This window comes from Eumetopias jubatus, unplaced genomic scaffold, assembly GCF_037043125.1.
Source record: "Eumetopias jubatus isolate StellerSeaLion01/CBP00866 unplaced genomic scaffold, mEumJub1_p1.0 scaffold_12, whole genome shotgun sequence".
Taxonomy (NCBI): Eukaryota; Metazoa; Chordata; class Mammalia; order Carnivora; family Otariidae; genus Eumetopias; species Eumetopias jubatus.
In genome coordinates, this window is record NW_028274818.1 from 103,866,292 (window position 1) to 103,875,670 (window position 9,379).

The 9,379-nt window shown below is 58.2% G+C and overlaps 1 protein-coding gene across 1 annotated transcript; it reads right to left on the bottom strand.

Moving 5' to 3' along the window:
* Positions 1-26: 26 nt before the first annotated feature.
* Positions 27-5,292, bottom strand: GNB2 (G protein subunit beta 2). Its single transcript, XM_028109847.2, has 10 exons — positions 5,108-5,292; positions 2,654-2,799; positions 2,392-2,430; positions 2,168-2,274; positions 1,771-1,834; positions 1,523-1,685; positions 1,362-1,428; positions 888-1,089; positions 583-799; positions 27-505 (listed from the first exon to the last, which is right to left on the bottom strand). The coding sequence occupies exons 2-10, from the start codon at positions 2,708-2,710 to the stop codon at positions 399-401; spliced, it is 1,023 nt and encodes a 340-aa protein (XP_027965648.1). The 5' UTR covers positions 2,711-2,799; positions 5,108-5,292; the 3' UTR covers positions 27-398.
* Between the last annotated feature and the right edge of the window lie 4,087 nt (positions 5,293-9,379).

Consider the following 9,379-nt stretch of genomic DNA (forward strand, 5'->3'; position numbering starts at 1 on the left):
AGAAAGACACAAGGGTAGAGACCAGGTACAGAGTTGGAATTGGTTCCTTTATGGAAAAACTGAAAATATAATAAAAATTAAAATAAAACCAGTTTTAAAAAAGCCAGCCCCTGGAGTTTCTACCTCCTGCCTCTGGCCCTCCAGAGGGACAAGGCCCCAACCCCAGGGCAGCAAAAGGATGAGGGCTTTCTGCCCCTCCTCTTCCCCCATTCTATCCCCATCTTTATCTCCACAGTGGGGGCCCCCGGGAGGAACCAAACCTGGGTAGGGGAGCAGGGACCCAAGGCCCCGTGGCCCGGGGAGGGAGGCTTGGTGTGCACCCAGCCCCAAAGCTCCCGGCCTGTAGTGTGGGCATGGGCAGGGCCCCTCTTGGCCTGGGCCCAGCGGGGTGGTAGCTGTTAGTTCCAGATCTTGAGGAAGGAGTCCCAGGAGCCTGTGGCCACAGCCATGCCATCATCAGTGACCCCGAGGCAGCTCACACGGTTGTCATGGCCAGCGAGGACACCTGTGAGGAAGGACCGTCAGAACCCCGGCTCCCTGCCCGCCCCCCACCCCGTCCTCCTCCCAGCGCCCAGCACGCACCTGCGCGGTCGCCCTTCATGGCGTCCCAGATATTGCAGTTGAAGTCGTCGTAGCCGGCGAGCAGCAGCCGGCCGCTGCGGGAGAAGGCCACGGAGGTGATGCCGCAGATGATGTTGTCGTGGGAGTACATGAGCAGCTCCTGGTCAGCCCGCAGGTCGAAGAGGCGGCACGTGGCGTCGTCCGAGCCAGTGGTGAAGGCATAGCCGTTGGGGAAGAACTGCAGAACACAGGCCCCGAGCCAGATGAGGGCACAACAGAGCTGGGAGCCTGGCAGACAGGCCAGCCCAGCTCGACCCAGAACTTACCGCCACGGCATTGATGTCTGACTCGTGGCCAATGAAGGTCTGTCGGCACATGGAATCCCGCACGTCCCACAGCTTGATGGAGGCGTCACAGGCACCAGACACAAAGGTGCGGCCATCAGGGGCCAGTGACAGGGACATCACATCGCCACTGTGCCCAGCAAAACCCACCGTCTGCTGGCCTGTCTCAATGTCCCACAGGGCACTGGAGAGACAACAGAAAGAAGGAAGGGATCACAGAGGGGTACAGGACAGACTCCCTGCCCTCCGCCATCCTCTCCCCCATGTGAGCCCAGCCCTGACAGAACCTCCAAGGAAAGGGCACACGGAGCCACTGGGTCACAGGAAAGGGAAGTGAAGTGTTCAGAAGGCCCCTGCTCGCTCAGGGCACGTACTACATGCAAAGCACCAAGGCAGGGGCACCCCAGGCAGTAAGTATAGGTGAGCCCCAACTACCTAGCCCTGGCAGGGCCTCACCAGGTGGTGTCCCCGGAGCTGGTGATAATTTGGTTGTCATCCAGGAAGCGGCAGCACGACAGGTACCCTGGGGAAAGAGGCTGGTCAGCCGAGTCTCTACGGGCGGGCAGCACAGCCCCTCCCCCCGCAACAGCGCCCGAGCCCTGCCAGGTCCCTCTCACCGGTGTGGCCGGGCAGCTCCCGGCTGACCCGGACATTGCCCTCGCGGGTCTTGAGGCTGTAGATGGAGCAGATGTTGTCCAGCCCTCCACAGGCCACAAAGTTCCCTGAGGGCGCATAGGCACAGGTCATGACCCAGGAGGAGCGCAGAGGGATGGCATGGACCTGGAGAGAAGGGGGCAGTGCCCAGGGTCGGAGCCAGCCAGGGCCCGCGGCCCCCACCCCACCCAGCCTCAGGCACCACGTCTACCTTGTTGGTGGTATAGCTGTCCCAAATGATGAGCTTCCCATCCTGGGAGGCGCTGACCAGCAGCCTATTAAAAAAGTGGCACGGGAGAGGCAAGAGGGGTCAGGGTGTGAGGCTCCCTCTGGAGACAGGACACCTTTCCTCCTCTCTCAGCCGGTGGGAGGCCCTCCGAGACCACTCCCAGGAGCAGCCGTGGAGTTCCTGCCGGAACCGGTATGGTCCTGTTTCCCACCGCCCGGGGCTCCCTGTCTTCCCAAGCACACGTTCAGCAACATAGGCATCCTGTTCATCCCAGATCGGGGAGGCTGCAACCCCTGCCCCCCTCTGCCTGCTATAAACTCAGCCCAGGGCAGACACAAAAGCTCAGCACACGGCCCCAGCCACACACCCACACACCCACCTTGAGTCTGTCCCCCAGTGCATGGCATAGATTTTTGCCAGGTGCCCACGGAGGGTCCTCCGTGTCCTCATCTGGATTCTCCCCACTGGGTCCAGCCCAGCTGTGATCTGGAGGGAGAGGCAGAATGGGCTCAGGGAGGCTCAGGCGGCATGGCCCACCAAGCACTATGCCTCAAACCCTTGCTCCTTCCCTAAACCCCAGGTTCAGCCCTGGATTCATCTCACCTGGGTCAGTGTTGAATCCCCACATGCTTTTCGGGCATCCTAGAAGAGATGGCAGAGCCCATCAGAAAGGGGCAGGAGGAGAGGGGTTGGAGGAGAAGGAGGAGCAGGCAGGGAAAGAGGTGACAGAGGAGTGGAGAGGAGGAGACAGTGAGACACCAGGGTAGCCACACACACACAAATCCACCCCCCACCAAGCCAGTACATGCAGGCCACCTGGCCCTGCCCGCTCGGCCTCCCCAGCCCAGCGGCCAGGCCCTCTCACCCGGATCTGGTTCCGGAGCTGCTCAGCCTCCTGTCTCAGTTGCTCCAGCTCACTCATGGCGCCGGGCCCGTGGGGCGGGGTTGGGGGCGGCTGGGGGCCGCGGGACGGGGGCTGGGGGAGACAGCTCCTCGCCGCTGGCCCGAGGCCTGGGGGATGCAGGGCTGACGTCAGGCCCAAGGCCGCCGGGGAAGAAGGGGGAAAAGGCGGGGTTGAAGCGCGGCCCGGAAGGGGTAAGCGCCGGTCGGAGGAGGGGGAGGGGACAGCAGCGGTGGCCGCGGTCCCCCAGGCAGAATCCGGGTCTCTGGCACAGGAGGGAGGTTGCCCAGTTAGAGCTGACTTCCCCAATCTTCCTCCCGCCCCCCGGAAACGGAGCGGGAAGTGCAAGAGGAAGCGCAGGGGAAACCCCTCCCTCGGACAGCAGCCCGGGCGGGACACCCGCGGCAGGAACTGAAGGGGGGGACGGGGGGAGGGGGCGGGGAGAGTCCCTTCGAAAACAGACCTGGCGTCCGCCCGGGCCCGCACAGGCACCGCCCTCCTAGCACCTAATTTTAAAAGGGGCGGTGCCTCTTTAAATTCACCCCCACACGCCGCACACCCTCCACACACACCCCCAGCTTCGACTGGGGTGGGGGAGAGACCAGAGGGGGAAGCTAGGCTGTTCGTGGGGTTGCCTAGGCAACCGTCACCCGGACTAAGAGCACCTCATTGGTGAAGTGCCCCCACCCTAGCCCTGTTGCCAAGGCAACCGCATCCACGGCAGAGACCTGTAGGGTGGGTGACCCCACCCCCGGCCCCATCGCCCCCGCCCGACCCAGCCTCCCGCCCCGACCCAGAACCGGCCAGGGTGGCTGTTTACAGGATTTGGGAAAGCCGATTGGCACTAATAGGTTCGGGACGGATCACCCCGGATAATCCCCGGGCCGGCTGCGCCCCATTAGCCGCCCCCCGCGGGCGGAGGGGAGGGTGGCGGGGAAGGCAGCCCCAAGCCTCTGCTCCCTCCAGCGCCGAGGCCGCCCGCCCCGGCGCGCCCGCAGAAAGCCCGTGGGAGTTGCTCTCGGGTAATTAGTGCTCCGAGGACAGGTCCCCGGCCCCGAGGCGCGGAGCTGCTCTCTCCCAGACGCGGGCCGGCGGGCGGGCTGGCGTCGCCCAAGCGGCCCGGCCCTACGCCCTCGGCACCCCAGGAGCCCAGCCTCCGAGCTCCGCGCGCCGGGGCCCCAGGGGCCTGGCTGGCTCCGCTCCAGGGCCCGGAGTTCTGCCGCCCCCCCCCCCCCCGGACACCTGTGTGCTCCGGCCATGCTCACTGCACTCTGCCGACCCAGACGTTCCCCCACCCAGCTCCCACTTCCCCCAGGCCCTGGGCGTTCCTCTTCCCCACTGACATTTCCCCTCTGCCAGTTCAGCTTTCTACGCTAGCGCCGGGGGATGCCCCTCCAAAAAAGCGGGGAGCTGGGGGGGGCGCAAGCAGAGTCTCCCACTCCACGTCCCCAGCTCCGGACAAAGCCCCTTCCTTCCAGTTGCCAGCAGTCCAGGCCGAGAGGCAACGCCAGAGGCCAGGGGCAGAAGGAAGCAGGCCGGGAGGAAGCCGCTGGGGGCAGGGGCGACGCTTCCAGCCCTCAGTCCCCATCACCCTCCAGGGCCCCCTCGGCGACCCCCGGATTCTGGGCATACAGCAGCCGGGGCCCTAAGGAGAAATGGGGGTGCCACCGCCTCCGCAGGTCTGGCGGGGCGAAGGGGAGGGGACATGGGAGGGTCCCGGGTCTGGCAGCTGGAAGGCGCGGGCCGGTGCCGCGCTGCGAAGCGCAGTGGGCCCGGCCCTCCGGCCCCCACGACCTCCATTTTGCCCAAAAGAAAGCTAGGCGTGGGATGAAGGCGTCCCGGGAGCTGGGCTTGGGGTTAGGGCTAGTAGAGGGAATAGGGTGCCGAGGTCCCCGGTCTAGAGTAAGGGGGCCAGAAAACACGGACAGAACCCAAATCGAGGGGAGGGTGGGGGCGAAGGGAAGGGTGGCCTCGCGGCCTTGCCTGCCTCTCTGAGGATTCTGGAGTTTTGCAAGGCGAACGCCGGCATGGGTGCAAAAATGGGAGGACACGAGGGGTGCTACCCAGGGGCAAACGGGAGGGTGGTGATGGGGAAAGGGGGCGGGACGGGGCCTAGAGGAAGCCCGGAATTTGGCCCCCCAACTTCTCAGGGAGCAAGAGGCAGGAAAGGCTGGGATGGGGTCTGGGGTGAGGCAAAATGCCCCTGACGGTGCAGGGAGGGCGTGCATTACTGGGGACGAGGGTCCCCCCAGTTCCCCTTCCGGGTTTGGGAGCGACGGAGCCAGAGGAAGGGAGGGGAGGTCTGGGGTGCTACGTCCGCTCCCAAGAGGCCAGACCAGGGAGACAGAAGGAAGAGAGCTTCCCCCACGGGAATTTGGGGCTGGGGGAGAGGAGGACTTCTTTTGTCAGCGGAGGTACCTGTGGCGGTGGGATTCTGCGAAGGGTCGCTAGAGGAGCGCGAGAGGTCCTGTCTTCCTCCGCGGCGGAGGCGGCAGCGGCGGCGACGCGGATGGATTTCCTCAGTCACCCCAACTCAACCGTCCAGCGCTGCTCTCCCCAGAGCGGAGGGATCCCGCCCGCCAGTGACGCGGCCGTCGCCGCCGCGCCCAGGGCCCGGCTGGGCGAGACCAACTCCTTAGTGGGGGGACGCCGGAAGACAGAAGACCCCTTAAGGGGCAAGGATTAACTCCGTCACAACAAAGATAGCACACCACACGATTTCGACGCAAAAAGGACCAAAATAAGTGCTTTGCTTCCCGAAAAGGAGCAAGACCTCCCCCCTGGGGCTGACAGAGGTGGTACCGGCATAGGGGAGGGGAGGGGGAAACCGCTCGCTGGTCACGTGACCTACTCTCCCGGATTGGGCGGCTCCAGACTGGGCAGGGGAGCTTGACGCCCCAGTTCTCGGTTCAGCACGCCCCTGCACCCGGCGAGGCCACGCCCCTCCACGGGCTGGGACCCAGCTGGAGAGATCCCGACCCGCGCGGGACGGGGCTGGCGGCCCTGACGCGGCAGAGGGAGAGAGCTGCTCTTGTGAAAGTCCTCGCGGAATGGTGCGGGGCCCCTGAACCTGGGAATGGTGAGAAGAGTCGTGCCCGGAAAGTGCCCCAGCGTTGCCCACTGGGCTTTTGTAGAAGTCTACCGGAGTGCGTGACACTGTAACAACAACTCGTATTTATTGAGTTCCGTACTTAATCCTCACGACAGTGCTGTGAATTTCGGTACTAGCGTTGTCCCCATTTTATAGTAGTGGAAACGGGTTCCTAGGACTGCAGAGTTGAGATTCGAACCAAGGCAGCTTTAGCGACTTAACTGTGCGGTCATATCAGTACTAGGCTCTTGAGGAACTCTCCCGTGGACCATCCCTGTAAAGGATTGAAAATGTAAGCATAGGTCTTAGTTTCCACCTCTGTAAAATGAGTGTTGACTGCTGCCTGCGAGTCACGTTGGAGTGCTACGAGATTCTGACAGGTTGTGAAAATGCTTTGGAAGGTTCAAATCAATGAATAGCCTTCACTGAGTCCTCATCCAACTTAAAAGTGAAAGTATCGAAACAGACAACGTCTTGCAGCCTCCGTTAAAGGCATCACAAAAAGCGTTCAAAGCACAAGATATATTTTTTAAGAAAATAAGAAACCAAAGTCATATTCCTCGTTATGCACAAACCCCATTTATGTGCACTTACCAGTTCGATGATATATTAGCAGGAGATGATAGATGTCAATTAGGCATTAGAATTTGGAAGGGACCTTACAGATAATTTTCTTCAATTTCCTGTCAATCTACAGATGGGCAAAGTGACTTCCCAAAAGTCACTTAGAAAACTGGCAGCCTAGGACTAGAACCCGATTTTGTTAATCTCCATAGGGCATCTGACACTGCTTCCTCTCACTTTTGGCTTCACTTTTCCTCTCACTTTTGGCTAATATGGTTTAACTCATTCAGCAAACGTTCACTTAGTCTCAGTGATGTATGAGGCACGGTCCTAGGCACCAAGGATACAGCCATGAACACATGCACCCTTCCTCTACCTGCAGGGAGATCATAATCTACAGAGGAGACAGATGGTAGATGATCGTTGAAATGACAATTAGCGCTGGTGGCTTGGAAGTGCCATTTGCTAAGAGCAGAACATTTGGGAGGGGACACATTTGGGGAGGAAGATCAGAAGTTTTAAGTTGGCACATGTTAGGTTTGTAGTGCCTAGGAGAAGTGCAAAGAAGAATATTCAGAAGGTGGCTGTCAAAGCAGGTCTGGGGCTCAACAGAAGAATATGAGTTGGAATAGAGCCTTGAGAATGAATAGCGTTTTAGAGCAGATGAAGTCAGAGAGAGGTTCAGGAAAAGACAAGATGGCCTAAGACCAAGCCCTGAGGAACTCCAGCATTAGAGGTCAGGCAGAGGAGAACAAGCTGCCAAAGGAGAAGCCAGAGAGCTAACAGGAAAATCGGGAGAATGTGGAGTTCTGGAACCCAGAAGAAAAGAACGTTCCAAAAAGGGAATGACAAACTGTGTTGAATGCTGCAGAGGGATGAAGCAAGCCTGGACTGAGAAATGTGCCTAAGATTAAGTAACGTGGAGGCCATTGGTGACTTGTGTCAAGAGCACTTGCAGTGAATGCTTCGCTTGCAGTGGGCTGAGGGTAAGTAAAAAAAAAAAAAAAAATGAGGCAGTGGAGACAACCAAAGTGGCCAAAGCTCTGGGAATCTTGACCTGGAGGGGGTGGGGCGTAGAAAGTTGGGGCTGCGCATACGGTGAGAGGAGAATTTCAAATCAAGATATTTGCATTTTGATAGGAGCTACTGAAACTTCTTTACATGATAATGGGAAAGATGGGGGTTGGGGGAGGTGAAGGACACAGACGGGTAGGGGATGGCCAATGGATGACCAACTCCTCTGAGAAGGCAGGCGCCCTGGGGCAGATGTAGAGAACCTGGCTCTCATGGGGCATGGGACACTTCCTCCTTCCTCTGACTCTCCTCGGTCCTCTCCTCCGCCTCCGGGCATCTGTATACATTATTTCTCCCAGGATCCCAGCTTCAGTGTTTTTTCACTGGTGACTTCCTCCATTACTGTGACGATCCTTGAATTGCTTGTACCTCTCAAATCTCCATCTCCAGCCCAGATGTCCCCCTGCCCTTGGTGTATACTTGGTGTATGTCCAACGGCAGCCTGAATATTTTCACCTGGATGCTCACAGACACTGGTGCGCTGGAGTCAGCTGTGGCAGTTCACACCAGCTCACAAGAGCCCAGTGTGTACCTCTTTTCCCAGCTCCTTGTTCAGTGAAGTCATGTAGATAGTAGTAATTTTTAACTGTCATGGTGGGAGTATTTACACCATGGAAATCGGCAAAGGCTTCAGATCAGGGCTCCCCTTTCCAGAAGAGCTGATTTTTATTTTTTTTTAAAGGTTTTATTTATTTGTCAGAGAGAGAGAGAGAGAGAGAGAGAGAGAGAGAGCACAAGCGGAGGAGGGGTAGTGGGAGAAACAGGCTTCCTGCTAAGCAAGGAGCCCGAATGCGGGACTCGATCCCAGGACCCCAGGATCATGACCCAAGCCGAAGGCAGTTGCTTAACCGACTGAGCCGCCCAGGCATCCCAAGAAGAGCTGATTTTTAAACCATTTACTATACACCACTGGTCACAGACGTGTCACATTCAACACATTCAAAACTAAATTAATCCTCTTCTACCCCACCCCACCCCACACTGCCCAACCCTACCCTTTGTCTGAATCTCTTGGCCCAGTTAATAGCATCTCCCACCCAGGAGCTTCTCAAGCCCTCATTCCCCATTATCCAAAGATGGTCAGCTAGTTATGGCATAGGCAAAGCTGCTATAAGAAAGAGACCCCAAAATTTGACGGCTTAAGAGACAACTTTATTTTTTTTTTAAGATTTTATTTATTTATCTGAGAGAGAGCACAAGCAGCGGGGAGGGGCAGAGGAAGAAGCAGACTCCCCGCTTAGCAAGGAGCCCAGTGCTGGACTCGATCCCAGGACCCTGGGATCATGACGTGAGCCGAAGGCAGATGCTTAACCAACTGAGCCCCCCAGGCGCCCCAAGAGACAACTTTTTAAAATAAATCTTCCAGGGATACCTGGGTGGCTCAGTCGGTTGAGCGACTGCCTTCGGCTCAGGTCATGATCCTGGAGTCCCGGGATCGAGTCCCACATCGGGCTCCCTGCTCAGCAGGGAGTCTGCTTCTCCCTCTGACCCTCTTCCCTCTCGTGCTCTCTATCTCTCATTCTCTCTCTCAAATAAATAAATAAAAAATCTTTAAAAAAAAATAAAATAAAATAGATCCTCCAGGACTAAAGGGGCATCTCTGCCATCCTCAATATCTAGCCTCCATCTCTGTGTCTAGTGTGGCCCAAGCAGCTTTCCACAATCATACCTGAATTTCATCCATTGGGAACTGGGGTGGGGTGGAAAGCACAAGTTCTTTCCTGTTTAAGGACAACACTAACATCTGCTCAGAGGTTGGCCAGTTGCAAGGAAGGCTGGGAAATGTAGGCTCTAGCCATATACCCAGCTAAAACATTATTAATAAAGCAAGAAGGGAGATGGCCATTGATGTAAGCCTAGCAATCTGTGTCATTGGTGGATACCTCTTGTCCATGCTCCCTCTTGTATACTGCTTAAATCCATCCCTTCTGCCGTACGCCAAATGCTATTACCCTGGTCCT

Coding starts and splice junctions, on each gene's coding strand:
- GNB2 (XM_028109847.2), bottom strand. CDS start 2,710: ATGAGTGAGCTGGAGCAACTGAGACAGGAGGCTGAGCAGCTCCGGAAC. Junction 2,431..2,653: donor AGCTCCGGAACCAGATCCGG/GTGAGAGGGCCT, acceptor CATCTCTTCTAG/GATGCCCGAAAAGCATGTGG. Junction 1,090..1,361: donor AGCTCCGGGGACACCACCTG/GTGAGGCCCTGC, acceptor TTGTCTCTCCAG/TGCCCTGTGGGACATTGAGA.